The 16,686-nt window shown below is 38.4% G+C and overlaps 1 protein-coding gene across 4 annotated transcripts in view; it reads right to left on the reverse strand.

Annotated features, from left to right (window-relative positions):
• The window catches only part of phf14 (PHD finger protein 14), a 95,310-nt gene that overhangs the window by 20,988 nt on the left and 57,636 nt on the right, over nucleotides 1-16,686 (reverse strand). For all 4 annotated transcript variants that reach the window (XM_042434789.1, XM_042434787.1, XM_042434788.1 and 1 more), the window contains exon 17: nucleotides 6,135-6,252. In XM_042434789.1, coding sequence (XP_042290723.1) covers nucleotides 6,135-6,252 — 118 coding nt within the window. The remainder of the gene's footprint in view (nucleotides 1-6,134; nucleotides 6,253-16,686) is intronic.

The following is a 16,686-nucleotide window of genomic DNA, read 5'->3' on the forward strand; positions in this document are numbered from 1 at the left end:
CACTCAGCCCGGCTCTGTGAGAGTTGCGCCTGCAGTGCTTTCTAAATCCCAGAACCCACAGTATATTTTTTGACCGCCTGCTCCCGCCCGCAGCAAAGTTAAAACCACCTGCTCCTGCAAGATTTGTGCAGGGTCCCAATCCCAATGTAGTCCTCTAGTGTGCAGTCGCCACAGTGTGTTTTTTGAGGCTACCACTGGGGTGCCAAAGTTGAAAAATTTTAAATCCTACACATAGAAGCTTTAAAGCAGCCTGATAATCAGAGTCACTTTGTTTCAATTGATTCATTCTGTGTTCATGTAAGCTATCTAATCAGTTACATATCTGTCCTGCTGTAATTTTCAGTCACCATGGTCGCTGCGGTAGCAGTTGCTTGGAGCAGGTAATGTGTTTCATGTTAATCAGAGAAATATGTCAATTTAAGAGTCGTTAGTTTTGACTTACAACTTGTACAGCTGTGTTGATGCTCTGGATGCCATTTTTGTGGCCATTTTTTGTAACTATTTTTCATAGATGTAGCTAGTAGGGATGTGCAGAGATCTCACTATTTGTATTTGTATCTGTATTTGTTGAGGCAGCAAAATTATTTGTATCTGTATTTGTATTTGAATAAAAGTGGAAAGAGGCTTAAAATACTTTTTTTGTTTTTATGACACTTTTAATTTTAGAAAATTAAAGTGTTACAATAAGTGTTCATGAATAAACTACCTTACGACGGAGGTCCCCACACCGGGTCTTGAACTGGAGTCTCCCAGATCATAGACGACTACGCTGACTACTGAGCTAAAACTTTACTCATCGCTTCATTGCAGACAGACCTCTTCCTATTTATACACCCCTAAACACAGAGACAGCACACCGTGTAACGTGTAGGGAGGAACTTCAAAGGTGATTATTGCTTTGCACTTTTCATCATTGCCTATTTTTTACAACCTCACTTTGTGGAAAGGAGAAGGGGAACAACAGGTTATGGAGAGTCCCTTGGGAGCACTTTGCTTGTGTCAGTAGCTCAGCTTTATCTCTAGGGAATACTCCCAACAAATAATTTTTTAAATATTTGTATGAAACAAATATTCGTATAAAACCCACTATTTGTGCTTTGCCGAATAATGTATTTGTATTTGGGCACACCCCTAGTAGTTAGGTATAGCTTTCACAGGCAGTACAGCTGCATTTTATTCATGGATTTCTGCAACCCTAACTTCTGTTGATGGCAGGTCTTGATCTCGACAATTTACAAATTATGATTAAAAACAAGAGTTATCTCTGTAATTAAGCTTCTGTGAATTCTGGATGTCCACCACTGAGAGTTGATTTCAGTTTTTATATGTCTAGACTCAGATCTGAGAGAATGTGATGTTGCGTTGTACGCTGGGGAGTAGAGTACAAGACAGTGTCAAGGATTCATCACTGTTATTTTTTTTGTTCTAGGGGATGTGATTATTTGATGTGCAATGAAGAATCAGAATCAGATGATGGTATAAGTTACTGTACATTTAATTTAGTATCTAAAAAAAAAGTGGCTTCAGTGATGAATAAAAATCAATATAATTCAGAAAATAAGACTAAGGATACAAGCACATCAAGATGGCTGAAATGTGGGGGTTGTTTCTTCTCAACAGAACTGTGGTGAGGTTCATTAGAAGTTAGAGTGTAATCCCAGTCGACAGGAAATAACCCTAAATCCCTTTATGGATAAAACACAGATGTTCACATTTGATACTGAGACATGCTGCCTGGTCTGTTATTCATATTCAGCTCATATTCAGGTTTTGTTCTTCATTAGCATGAAAGCTTAACTATGGCAAAGAGCACAGATAGGTCCATCACTTTAGCTAAGTAAGAGTAAATGAATAAGTTTAATATGCTACTTATTATATCACACAGTATCTACATTTTGTGTAGGAGATGCACAATACGTAAAATAAACATGTGACACTAAAATTGTACATTCACGCAAAAGCATAAATTTGATTATTATAGATTTTCATAAGGGGACCACTTTATTTAAAGAGAGCTTTAACCTTTTGGGTTTCTTCATAACTGAATATTTCAGCCATGTGATTCTGCATTTCCACTATGGCTTTTATAATTCACCTCCTGTGCACCCATCAATCAGCCCCCATTTTCTACCTAGATGGAGCCTAGTAGGACAGAGTACTAGTTTCTAGAGAAATGGAAATGAGGATACATTTATCAATTAGGTTGAGAAGCAGCCAAATGTAACCATTTATTGCAATATAATTCAATGAAAACAAGCAAACAACTAAACAAAAAGAAAACAAACAGTTGTGTAAGGATGACGTGATGTTTGGTGTGTATTTCCATGAAAATTAAATCCTGCTTTTTAGGCCCTTTTTCAGATAGACAATCAGTGTTCTATTTGAAATTTTGATTATTAATTTTCATACAATTACAGTAATTGAAAGGAGACTTGCAGTGACCAGACATAGGATTCACAGAAATATTAGAACCACAAGTCAGTCCCTCCAGGAATTTTGCAATCGCAATTATTAATGCAAATTCAAGAAATCTCAGTATTTACAAGAGCTTGCAATTTTGCTAAATTACTGAATGAAATGGCCAAATCAGCCGCTAGTGATTTGGACCAATTGTTGCATTTCATGTTGTGGTAATTTCTGTAATTGCAGCGCATTCAGCAAGGATTCAGGTGGAAGTTGGACAAAGCTCACCTGGCAACAAAAACGACATAAACCAAGCAAGGAGGGAAACTATTTTGTACTCCTTGTAACACTGTGGTGGACCACAAGCGGAAATCTTCATTGGACAATCACTTTAAGAAACTGCCTGTAATGAATAAACAACATAAGCAAATCACTGTGACTGAAGCTGCTGCATATATATGCTTTTTATTGAAGGATGTGATTATATTTGACTCTTCAGTAGTGGTAGTTCTTTAAAAATCACATTATTTTTCTTTACTTACAATTTTTCCTGCAATTTTAGTGCAAAAAGAGCACATAAAACATTGTAAATCGTGTCGCAATTTTTGAGAATAGCTGCTGCAAAATCAAGCATTTTTAGCTGCAATAATCACACAAAAAACAAGTAGGGAAGCATGAGTCATATGAAAGTTGTCTGTAGTGATTTAAAACACACATCTATTTATTTCTATCAAATTATCAGCACTTAAAGGTACCCTAAGGAGTTTTTCTCATCAACGTTTTAGGAGAATAAAGAATGAAAAAAGGCTCTCACATTGTGGAGGCTTTTTCATTCATTCAGCAAGTTCACATATTGATAGCTGACAACTATTAACAATTCAAGCTATCCATCTCTTTACAACATTCAACATTTGGGAGCACTGTAATGCTGTTTGTGTTCCACTCAGAATACAAATTAGTTAACTAACATTGCATTACTACTACTATAGATCCTCCATCTTATTTGAATACCTGCTGAGGCATCAGCAGCTCCAGCACACTCAGTGCTGTGTTCATCCTTCATTATAGAAAGGAGACAGCCTAGCTAGTGTTAGCTGCATAGGTCCAGTTATAGTAATGACATGAGCACAGTCTGCCCTCTGTGACCTCAGCATTCCATATATGTTTCTCCACTATTCTAATGCCTTATATAATTAGCTAAGGTATCTCCCGTTTGGTAAAAAGAACTTCAGACGTACAGTATCTACAAAACAAATAGCTGCAAAGCCACCATCGCTGGCAGTTAGATGGAAATAAAATCCAATAATGACTCAAATTCAGTTGGTTTCTGTTCTGTAGCTGAAATGTATTGTCCCGAATATGAGACGATATTTTATTCTGTGGGGGTCATCTTATATTCTTATATTCAATATATTAATATATATTTTCACAACATCAGATATTCTTTTTGAATGGAGAAAGAACTGGTATAAAACCAATTCCTACATTGAGTGTTGCTTTATGGGTTGTTTGTGGCCTTAATGTTGCTAGGCTACCAAGTGTCTTAAAGTCTGTTTATAGTGAGTGTGTTAGAGTCAGTCACGACTAAAAGTGTTTTGTTAGCTCAGTTTAACCTGCAAGAGTTTCTAAAGTCTTGTGTAGCATGTTTTTGTGCCGTAGAGGAAATAAATCCAAGACAAGTGAAAACGAATCCAAAGCCTCTTCCTCTTTACTGCAGAAATGGAATGCAGACTGAATCTGTCAAGCTGCCAATTACCACTGTTTTGTTGTTTGAAAAGGGCTTACTGCCGAAGAAGATAGCTTTGACCACTCCCAAACTGTGTGTGTGAGTGTGAGTATGTGACTATACTGTGATGTATCTTTCCAAAAACAGGTGTTGGAAAAGAGGGGCCATCATATAATCATGGTCGCCTTATATTCAAGCCAATACGGTAGCTAATTAAGGCTATTTAACTGTAATTCCTATCTAGCTGATTAAAACTTATACAAAAGTGATCAAATCAGCTTGTTAGTCTGCTGGAATTGAAGGGCTTTCCCAGTGTTTCACATATATGATCACCACTGCTAAAATTTCACACGATCATTAAAGGGGATGTATTATGCTTTTCCTTATTTTCAGACATATATATGATATCACAATGTCAGATGTTCATGTTAAAAGTGGCCAACATGTCAAATAACAAAGTAAACATATGTAGCAGTAATCCCTGTGAACAAAAAGCTGCAGCTTCAGACTGCTCTAAATGCTCGGTTTCCAACTGTTTTTTCTACTTTCGGCCCGAGCTGACGTCAGTTTGTGACAGATTTCTTTATATGGACATCTGCTGCGTGCACAGCGCATGAGTTCGCTGCTCCACTCAGGGAGTAGTTGCGCCAAGCCACAATGCCATTACACAGCACAGCAAAGTGAAATAAGTAGTTTACCTGTTGGAGGTGTGCTGGTTGTCTGCAGCTCTTCATAAAACATCTCACTGTGGTTGTTTCTGTTTGTACTCTTCATCCCTGCGTTATTTCTAACTGATCCACTGAACAAATAGCTCCAAATAGCTCCATATGTTGTTGTTTCGACCAGTTTTTAGTGCCGCTAACGAAGCTCCGCTAATTCAGTGAGGAACACGTTTTTACTTCCTGTAAATTCTTCACAATAAAAGTCTCCCATTAGTTAGTTTTTGAAAAGCTTTTAATTTGAAGCAGTAAAGCAGGAAATGTTTGGTTTGCATTAACGGTGAAGTTACACAACTCTGAATTTGTAAAGCTGACCAATCAGAACAGAGTGGGCTCATCGGGAGGGGGGCCTTAAAGAGACAGGAGCTAAAACAGAGTGTAAGAGAAACTGTGTATATTGAGGGGCTGCATAAAGGGCCAGTGTAAGATAAATAAGGAGTTTTTTGAACTTTGAATCATGCAGAGCTACTCTAGTGGAGTCCAAAAATAAAAATTTACAGCTGAAATGAGCATAATAGGTCCTCTTTAATATCAGTGGGCTATTTATGATTTTCAATCGCACACTGTGCAGGCACAATAACACCCTACGTTATTGTGGAACTGTCATGGACTAGTGCATCAAATCCTAGAATCCTCCCTCTTCTCATTCTTCAAAGGACATCTACATGAAAGGTACTGTTATAAGAGTAGTGTAGCTATTTTAAGGAACAGGGCAGTGCATAATTTGTGTATAGCGAGTGTGTGGTTGAGCGAATATGAGAGAGTGAGTGGCAGAAAAGTGATGGTAAATGTGAGCAGAGCAAAGGAAAAGGTTAGCTGTAATGCTGTCAGTAAACATACAGTACAGACTACAGTGTGTCAGTTAATAAATGCTGCAGCTTCTCAAGACAAAGAAAAGTCTCATCTGTTGTTCCGCCAACTGCTGCAAAAGTGAAGGAGGTTAGCCCCCAAGTTAGCAACAATGGGTTAGCCTAATCTGACCAGGCTCACTGAAAGTGGACTGACCTTTAAAGTGGACCAGCTATTCTCATTTTAGTGTTAATTTAGTGTCTGGCTGCTGAGTTTCTCCCGAGTCCCAAGTTTCCCATAAAGATATTGTGCCAATTGAGTTAAATTATCAATTATCACTGCAGAAAAATATTTGACTAAATGAGTACACAAGTCAAAACAAACACAAAGCAAAATACTCTCATGATAAGAAATCAAAGAAGGCCAGCCAAACCCCAACTGAATTCTTCCTCTGTTGATTTCTGAGACATGCACACACATACTGTTCACACACTCACCTTGGAGGAGGATGTGTCACACTCCTGGCAGATCCAGCCATATCCCGTCTGCTTGGGGGATTTCTTCAGCGGGGGGTCCAGACACCCGAAGTGATAGCAGAGCCGGCACTCGTCACACCTGAGGCACACACAGGAAGGGCACGTGTTACGTCTCACATAAATAAAGCCGCCGCCTTCAATGATGAGGCCGGCTCAGGAGCAATGATGGATGATGACAAGGCAGGTAGTTGTCAGTTATGAGACTTTGTTAATGCATTCTAAAGTTCCTCTAATCACCCCACTCCGTTGACCTTACACAGCCATTGACTGTCCAATGGCTCGTATCAACGGCCAGATAAATACAGGCCTTGTTAGTGTCAGATAAATGCCTGCTGGGCTTCCTGAAGCTGCACTGACTGTGTCCTCAGGTGAAATAACAAGGGTCAGACAACAGAGGACACACAAGAGAAAATATGCTTTCAAAAGTTGTTTTTCATTGATGATATTCCCTCATTTACTAAATTTAAAATGTACCGACAGATAATTCCAAATGCCATTCCTTTTAATGGATGAAAATAATTGCTGGAACACTGTCACTCACATAATAAACATCCAAAGTGTCCGACAAATTGACATCAACAGTGCAAGTTTAGGAAAAGCAACTGCTGAAATAAATAAGCCAGACAGTCCTTCTTCTCTGTCCTACACTGTCTGAAAACCTTTTTCTGTTACAGATTTTGATACAAAAAATGTATCAAAGGAATAGTCAAAGAATTTGGGAAATATGCGTATCCACATTCTTTCCAAGAGACGATGGATATCAATCTCATTATTGTGTATGTGCAAAGGGGACATATCATGCTTTTTGTGGTTTTCTGTTATTTATATACTGTTATGATGATGTTAAACATGGTCAAAGTTCCAAAACTTGAGGTTATCTTATGTGGAAATGCTCCCTGCAAGTCAAAAACCAGGGCTTCAACCTGCTCTGAACACTTTGTTTGCCACATGTGTCTAATTTGCCAACGAGTTGACTTTGGCTCGCATGCCCGTAAACGGCCATCCATGCTGTAGCCTTGGTTACTAAGGTTTTTCCATATGTTGTAGGCATTGTCCACGCTCATATTTCTGATCAGATTCTGGCTCCAACATGTATGGATGTATCTGAGAAGTTGAAATTTTGAGTAAAGAACAAGAGACAGGAACTAAAACAGTTTCAGACAGAGGCTGAACTGAGAGGCTGCGTAAAGGGTCAGTATGAAAAAAGTAAGGAGTTTTGAACTGTAAATAATGCAAAGATATTCCAGTAGAATCCCAGATTAAAAACATAAACCTGGAAACGTGCATAACATGTCCCCTTTAAGAACAGAGAGGAAGTCAGATGTGGTTAGCCTAGCTTAGCATAAAAAAATGGAAGCACAGGGAAATAGCTAACCTGGCTCTATTGTACCTTGTTGTTCTAATCTGTACAAAAAAGAAATACAAAAATTACAATTTGTGTTTTTTTATGGGGGGTTCATCCATCCAGTGATTCTTTGCAGTTTCTGCAGCAATAGCACAGGTTTTAGTCTGGGTCATTGTACATGCAGGATTAGGGATGGGTTCTGATAGTCGCTTCCACTTTGTATTTGAAAAATATCCACATATGTTTCGCTCTTCTCTTATCAAACCTTTAACTCTCCTCACTTATTTATTAGCAAAAAGCAATAGAAAACATAAAGATGGCAGCTTCTTATTTTAACCTGATTCCTGTCTCTGGTTAAAATGACAGAAATCTTCAGCAGCTTAGATCAGCTGTAGCTAATTAATGTTAATTCTGAAACGGCTAAAATGAAAAGATTGTTCTCTAATTAATGTGCTCTCTGTGTCTGTATTCAGACAAAGATTTTTTGTGAAGAGACAGCACTCTGTAACATCACTGTACCACTTCCAGTGGACTGTGTGTTTCTGTAGTTTCACAGAGTGGAGACTCTTCTCTAGATAAATGATCATGGAATCAGCTGGTGACCTCATGTCAGTATTTAGAGTAAGTATCTGGTGAAGTACAGTAGGCTACAGCTGTTCACTGAATGTGTCAAGTACATTCAATGAACAGTTCATATATAATGCTGCTCAGTTCATTTTCAGGATGTGAATATTAATCAGGCTGTAACAAAAACCGTCTCAGCCACAAAAAGCTCATTAGACATTATAAGTTGTAGTTATTTTAGCCTTTAGTTACCTGCAAAAGTTGAAAAATAAACCTTGTAAGATTCAATAAGTGTATTCAATACTGCATTCCATTCAATAACATGCTAATGATCTGAATCCAAAGGCATGATGGTAAAAACTTCACTGTATTGTCATCAAGAAGCAGTTTTCAGATGGTGAGCAGTTACTGACATCTGAATAAACAAAATACAGCTGAGCTGATGGTAATATCTTTAGTGTTGTAGGTATTTGGTCATAAACCAAAGTAACAGGCAAACTAGACTTACTAGAACTACAAAAGACTGTGAGGTTGTTAGAATTTATCCGTTGGGAACCATGAATATCTAAAACAGATTACATGGAAATCCATTCATCCAAAAGTGGTTGATTTCAACATTTGGGAGGATCAAGTCATTTGGGTACCCTAAAAAACTGGAGCAAGTCTTCAAATAAATTAGATAGATTCCCGTACAAAGTGATAAAGTAAATCTATTTGTGAGAATTGTTATTTTTCCACTGTGTCATGGCAGATTTCTTTGCAATGCATATCCACTCTTAGATTAATATTTCCTTCCAACTGGTGCTGTAGTGTCCTTTTTCATATACTGCTCATTTATAGTTGATCTTAAACTCTATCGTGGCTAGATCACCAAGGTCTTAAAAAGTCTTGTTGAGCCCTGCAGACACACTTGTCATTATTGTTGTCTTGCTGTGTTTCTCACCCCCCATGCTGTCCTCCTTTAGCCAGTAATGGAGACGAATAGAAAGCGGGTTCAGGTTGACCTCCCTGGCTGTTGCTGCTGTTATCAGATTTTCATTGGAGAATGTGAATCTCCTTCATTGATCAGGATATAATTGGCTCTAATTGTAGAGTGTGTGTGTGTGTTTACCAGGCAGGGGCAGCTTGTTGAAGGGCAGTCCACCTCATAAATGATTAAAAGAAAAGTCTGTTCTCTTTGTGTTACGGTCACAGGTTAATCTCTACTCACTCAGATAGACTGCTGCTTTTAATGTGTTATATTGTGTATCAATGCAGTATTGATTCCCTAAACTATCTCCAGTTGTTAAGTGTTTTACTGGCCCTACTGACTGGAAATGAGACTTACAGATAAACTGAAAAAAGGAAAAAGGGCAATTGCATGTTCTGAAAATAAATAAAAAATCAATTAATGTGAAGCGGTTCTGGTGGCCTAGCAGCCTAAAAAGTGCGAACCATGTCCTGGGTTGAAGTGTAGGCAAGGAACCTTTTTAGCTAGTAGCATGCCTCTCAGTCTGTCGGCCCACTATTTTGGTCTAGACTGAAAAAAGACATTCATGGTCCCAAGTGGATGTATAATAATGACTTTGTTGATCCCCTGACTTTTCCTCTAGCACCACCATGAGGTTCACATTTATGGTTTTTTGGTCAAATGTCTCAACAACTATTGGATGGATCACCATGGCATTTGATACAGACATTCATGCTCCCCTCAGGATAGACTGTAATAACTTAGTTATGCCTAAACTTAAGACATTCCCATCAGCCTCAGCTGTACTTTGTGTTTAGCGCTAATAGACATGCTAACACTAAACTAATATTGGCAAAAATGGCAAACATTATATCAACATTAGCATGCTAAAATGGTAATTGTGAGCATATTAGCATTCTCATGTCCCCATTTACCTCAAAGCACTGCTGTGCCAAAGTACAACCTCACAGAGCCGTTAGCGTGGCTGTAGACTCAATTCTTGTGCATAATTTGTACCCCCAAATGTTACATATGCACCCTATGCAGACTGCTGTTTTACAGTACTGGCACTTTTTTCATTTTCGTTCAAGCACTGTATACAGGATTGCATAAAGCATTGAACTAACAATTAATAAAATCTCACTGTAGCAGGTTGCAGAAACTCTACTCTCATGTTTAGAAATATTATATGGACCTATTTTTTAAGGAGTTTTTCTTTGTTAAAAGGCATTTCCAATGGAAACTGGTTACATTGGGGCCTGTAGATTATACACACTGACAGGGACAGCATTTATGAAAATAAAGTCCATTGTATTGGAGTGGAGACAGATCTCAGAGAGACAGATCTCTCAAACCTGGACAAATAAAACCACAAGTCCACACGGCTAGATACTACTAGAGGTAATAAAAATATATTTTTTGTTGTATTTTGGATGAATGAAACCTTTATGTAAGCGACAATGGATGATGTGTCCTCATGTCGGAGACAATTAATCAAAAGCAAAGAACAACACAATGTGGCACAGACCAGTATAAACCATTATTTTCTACATAAAAACACCTGGGAAGATATTACTGCACTGATACCATGGACATGACCAAAGAAAACAGGCAGGCTGAGTTTAATCTTCCATCATCCATTTCTTTAAGTTTGTTTGTGGTCAACAGATTACAGATGCAAAGATGAACTGGTGTGTGAACGTTGGAAATACAGTAAGTTTAACTGATTACTGAAATGTACCAATATACTGTATGTTTTAAAACAAAACCTGTCAGGCCATGAGAAACAAGTATAAATGAATATATTGCAGATTTTCAGATCAGGACTTATTGAGAAATCAGCAAGTGATCACTGCTCCTCCACACTGATTCTGTTTCATTTTGTTGGGATTGTTCGGCCTTTTCATGCTGAGGTTTCAGGATGAATATCATGAAATCACATTATACGCTCTGTCCAAGAAGCTGTCCGTGCATGATTTATGGCAGCAAGTGTTTGGGTATCAATTACTAGTCCTCAACAATGAAGCCAGCTTTGTGTTGGATGTCTGTGCTGAAAGGAATTAGGCAGTTTGATGGTATCAGATCTAATGGCTTTACAGACAAATGCAATATGGTGGATGGCAACGGTGTCTCAGTCTTTGACTCTGAAAATGTGAAAAGAGGCTAAAGTGACGGAAAGGACTGAGAACACCTTCAGTTGAAACATGGGGAAGTCAATAGCTTGTTGAGGGTCAGTCTGAATTCTATTGTTCACTTTCTAATGAACTTTCCAAACATCAACAACAGCCAGAACACAGACAAACACATACTGCATATGTTAGCTCAGAGTTTAGCTGCTTTAGCTAAATGAAAGAGAAATAAATCTGCTACTACTACTACTTCTTTGATAATCGATTGAGCTTGAGGAAGACACACCACCACCCCCCAAGGGAGGGGGGTGAGAGAGGGAATTTATATATATATATGTGTGTGTGTGTGTGTGTGTGTGTGTATATACATACATATATATATATATATATATATATATATATATATATATATATATATATGTAGCTCTAGTCGGACAAACCTGAATATAAGAGTGAAACCTAAAGACAGCAGTGTTCCATTAGACAAAAGCAGGCTAATGTCACCTCATACATAACATTTCCTTCTGTTTTATGACAACTCATATATGTCATATTATAACCCTCAAATAGAAGCATCTGAGTTTACTTCTGTATATTTCTCAGATTGGACCACTGGGAAATTGAACAACTATATTGTTTAATAAATGAATACACTAAGGGTATATAAAAGAGCTTCAGCTAGATGCCCTATATATATATTGCATTGCTTCTAATGATGGAACAATGTGTATCTGTGTTGTTCTTGTTGAATAAACTAACAAAACAGAACAAAAAAACCCTGAAAAACAAAAAGTAATGGGAGGTAACAAATTGCCTGTATGAGCAAGGATCTTTACACTATTGTCACTACCAAAGAGCGACTCAATTCACCTTGTTCACTTTATATCAATAGCTCAAAAATATCCCTTTAAGGAGGGAAGAAGGGAACACAATAAAGTTACTTAGAATTCATCGTAAATGAATGCAATGAACATTAAAGGTGGATGATATCTAAGTGAGTTTCATAGTTTTAACATCATTTTTTTCAGTTATGATAACTGTATTCACTATTCATTTGGAGGTAAAATTGAAAATGAGCACAACTGAAATATTGCTAATAATCCCTCAATGCATAGGAAAACTGAATGCACACAACTACAGTAAATACAGTAGGTCAAAGCTAAACTAGGGAGTCATTCAGTAACCTGAACAGTTTGGGTAATCATTTTACCATTCACCTTTGTTTTCTTTTAAGTAACTAACAGCACACAGTGGAGATACAACCTCCATCTGGACTGAGACTAGCCAAACTCTAATAAGCAGGAAGTTATGGAATGCAGCCCACTGGCACTAGACTAAGAAAAGGCGGTGAAATCGGTGTAATATTACACCTGTAGTGTTTACACATTAAGTATGGTAGATTTACTAAAATCAGAGTTAAAATTTAATTGGCATAGATAATTGGCATCTTATGAGTTGTAGGGGCATAAGCTAACAGCTGCTGCACATTAGCACAAATATGCCGAGGCAGGTGGATTTCTCTCACACACTCACACTTAAACACACACACACATACAAACGGTAAAGGATTTTGGATAGGCTGAGCAGGCATATCTGCCTAGGAAACGATGGGAATTTAAAGTGCCCTCCGGCCACCTAGTGAATAGAAGACAAATGACCAAAGTGTGGGTGCTCCACTAATGAGCATGCTCCTATTGTTCCACACAAACCGCCAATTGATTTCACATGAATCTCCAACTAAGGGGAAAAAGGAAGGAGCAAACTCTTCAGTTTCGCTGCTGGAGACTCTTGAAGACCTTCCAAACTCACAGGAGGGCTCTTTTTATTTAGCATGACTGTGACGACTGCACACATGCTTCTCTAATTACTTTACCTTAATGAACCCTTTGTAATGTTTGTTGTGTATCGTGGGGAAGATCTTTGAATTTAAGCACTGCTCAGTGATGCAGACGCAGGGTTTTGTGTGTATGTGTGTGTGCTAGCTGGGTTTTTAATCTTAATTTATTCAGGGACAGTGGGCTAAACTCCATTTTTTCAGCAAAATTGAGCTTTAAATTTGTACAGTTCCAAACATTCACACCGGGAGCTGACCAATACAAGCATAGTCTACTACTGTAAGGACCAGCTAACACCAGCATTTCTAACTGTTTCAAACAGAAATCAACTTAGAGTTCAACTTTGGTAAACTTTAGCACGATAATTCCCACCATTGACCAATACATAGAAAAACATCTTGACAGTGCTGACCTTTGAGGGAACAAAGAGGGAGAGTCCAAAAATGGAGGAAGTTAATACAATATAATCTTCACCCAACACTGTGTTGCCGGAGTATAAAGAGGTTTGGTTTGCTGTCAGTCAGGATGGTTTCAATATGTTTCTTGGATAAACTCGTTAACTAGCAAGGTAACATGCTAGGTAGCCAGTCACAATAGCCTGCTAAGCTAGCTGGCTACTGGCTAGCTAGCATGTTACCTGTTAGCCTGCCCCCATATTAGCTCACAATTGGCCTGCAAGTAGTCACTATGTCACCAGCACTACCTATTATACAAGGAACTATCTGGCTTTAAAGGACATTAAACCACAGGTGCAGTTGAAGAAACACTGAAGGAACATTCCAACATTTTGGGTAATATTCTCTTTTGTCATTTGGTTGACATGGACATACCTGCCTTTTAACCACATCTCACAGTTTAACAGCTGATAAGTTGGCCCAATTTTCGCAAAGTATTTGTTTGTATATATATCAGATCATTTCACTTCTTCAAACTCCATCCATGAAGACCACGGACTGTGAGATGTATATTAAAGTTTCAGAAAAATCTAGCAAGTGGACCTTGAATTAAGATTATGTCAATCTTTACTTTATAGTTTTTTACCTATATAAATTTATTCAAAAAGTCTTTATTTGTCAATATACACAGTCAACTATATTCCACAAGAACTTAGGTCTCGATACTACATATCATTTCTTCTACTGTACTGTATGTAGTTATTGTTGAATTAAGGAGAAATGACTGGAGCCAAGGAGCGTGATCCATTCCAAACTTACAAAAGATTTGTCAGTCAGATTTCCACTCAGAAACTTATGAGTGACACCACACCACAAACACATCTATGTTTTTGTCCAGCACTAGGTTGGTTGGTGACACAGGAAGTGTGGAGGCAGATGCTCCTTGCTGGTGATCTAACCATCACAGACAAATTTTAGTGGAATTCGGCCCTTAGTGGATGGTGGTTTTGAACTCTTGCTGGCTGATCTACGTAATGTAACCAGTGTTGTTCTCAGTCTCTTCACTGTGTGAGTCACCTGCTACCACAAGCCTCTATCTGCTCCCAACACTGCCCTTACACACCCCGCCACAGCAAGGTCCTTGATGTTATCAAAGCAATTTGGCCCTGCTTTAATCATTGGGAAAATTGAGCAGCCCCCCTCCCTCTCCCTTGTACTTTGGAAGCAGACAAAATCCAATCACTCATAAGAGCGGTTATTGATTGATGTAATCTTATTGGAGGTGAGGTGGTGGAGGGGACATGATTGATTGCTTTTGTCTGCTACACGTGTTGCTCTCGGTTGGCGATTCGTGTCCACTTTCATCTGGTGTTTAATCTCGGTGTGAAGTTCTCAGATTCCGCCCTCCCCTCTGGCATCACCCTGGGACCTGTCCTCGCTGAGCGGCAGTGACGGCACACAAATCTAAGCTGGCCTTCGTTGGAACTCATCCACCTCTCCACAATTGCTGTCACATTTCTGTCCAAGTTTCATGAAGAGGAGGTGTCATCGCTCGAAGAACTGCAAAGTGCCTCCATTCATCCATGTAGCTTCCAGGAAACATTCACTGATGTATCACTACAACTATATTAAATCACACTGATGAGGACATAGATGACACAATATCAGATTGACTCAGTTGGATAGAATTGAAAATTATGTATCTAAATGCAAACTCTTCCAACTTTGAAATGTAACAAGATAACTCAAACTAAGTGTACCATATTGAAGCAGAGAGAAGCAACAAATCTTACTGATTTCCTGGTCTACTTCATTAATATTATGAGTGGATTTAAAGAGGAGTAGTCATAATTCCAACCAAAAGGCTTTCTGCATTGAATGTTTGGGTTGTTTGTATTGAAAAGCCAAGTAGAATGAACCTAAAAGCATTAAGATTACATCTAGAGAAAGATATGATGTCACATAACAGAATTTTACGCATACATTCTGTTCGTAAACTGATTTCCCAATGTTATCTATCTTATTCATACAAAGCCTTTATATCTATTGAGTGGAATTGTGGAATTGCACAAAGCATGCTGTGTTTTGTAAATAACACTGAAGAAAATAGAGAAACAACAATTAAAGTCTATGCAACTTTTGCAATGGTTTTGTTACCCTAACCCTAGCCATAAAACATAACTAAAGCACAAGATGAGAGGAGTCTGAGTCTGTTATACAGCAGTATCTACATGAAGTTTGCTAACATTAGCCACCATAAGCTACTGGTCATACCAGATCAAGTAAAGTTGTTGTCGGGTCATTGAACAGCATTTGAAACCTATACCTTTCCAATGTTGGAAACAGGGGGACTGCGTCTGACAATTTTTGTAACTTTGTAACTTCTAAAATGACAATCCAACAAGCACGCCCACTTCAAGCAGTAAATGGCCAGGTGTGCGGAAAGTAGTCAGGGTTGAACTACTCCCTTTTATGTGTGTCCAAGTATGTATATCTATGTATGTATGTCCAAGACTTTATCTCCATTTGAAAGATTATAGCATCTCACACTGTTCTATGATGGCAGGCTTTTTCACAACATGTAAGTGTGGCCTTTCTGAAGACATACACACTTCCAACGGCACTTCATACATACCATTCAAACATATCCCAGCCTTAACCCTGACCCACCTTTGTCATTGTGGCCAAACATAACAATTATGACATAATGGCAGATCCTAAGACTCATAAAAAGTACGCAACCTGATTCGGTTTGTTGTGGTTGTCATGCGGCAATATCTGCATACATTTTGCTAAGTGTATTGAAATGGGCGAGGGTGAGTTTTCTTTTGAGGTTAACTTTTCATTTGTGGGTATTATCTATTCTTTCAAAAGTTACAGTCTTTAAGTGTTAATTTATAATTTAAATGTGAGTAATTGTTGTTTAATTGTTTAGGGCATAATCATTTTGCTTGCCAATTCTGATAAGCTTCTCTGCGGCTGAACCCCTGGAGGAGCGCATATTCAGTAAGCTTTGGTTCCCATGTTCTCCTTTCCCTATCAAAACCAAACCAGATTACAAAAACAATGACAAAACTCTAATTGACAGAAATGAAACAGTGAGCTAAATAACCTTAATGATGAGACACAGAACCTGGTGAAGTATTGATGCTTGTTGCTTCCCAACTGCTTTGTGTCCACAGTCATGAGTCCGTGTATTGACAGTGGGGTTTGTGGCCTCAAAAACGTCTTTTCTCTCCAGCAGCCCTGGTGTCTGAGCCCAAGTGGCTGAAACAAGGCAGTGGATTTATCACAAG

The sequence above is a fragment of the Thunnus maccoyii genome, chromosome 15, assembly GCF_910596095.1.
Source record: "Thunnus maccoyii chromosome 15, fThuMac1.1, whole genome shotgun sequence".
In the NCBI taxonomy this organism is placed as follows: Eukaryota; Metazoa; Chordata; class Actinopteri; order Scombriformes; family Scombridae; genus Thunnus; species Thunnus maccoyii.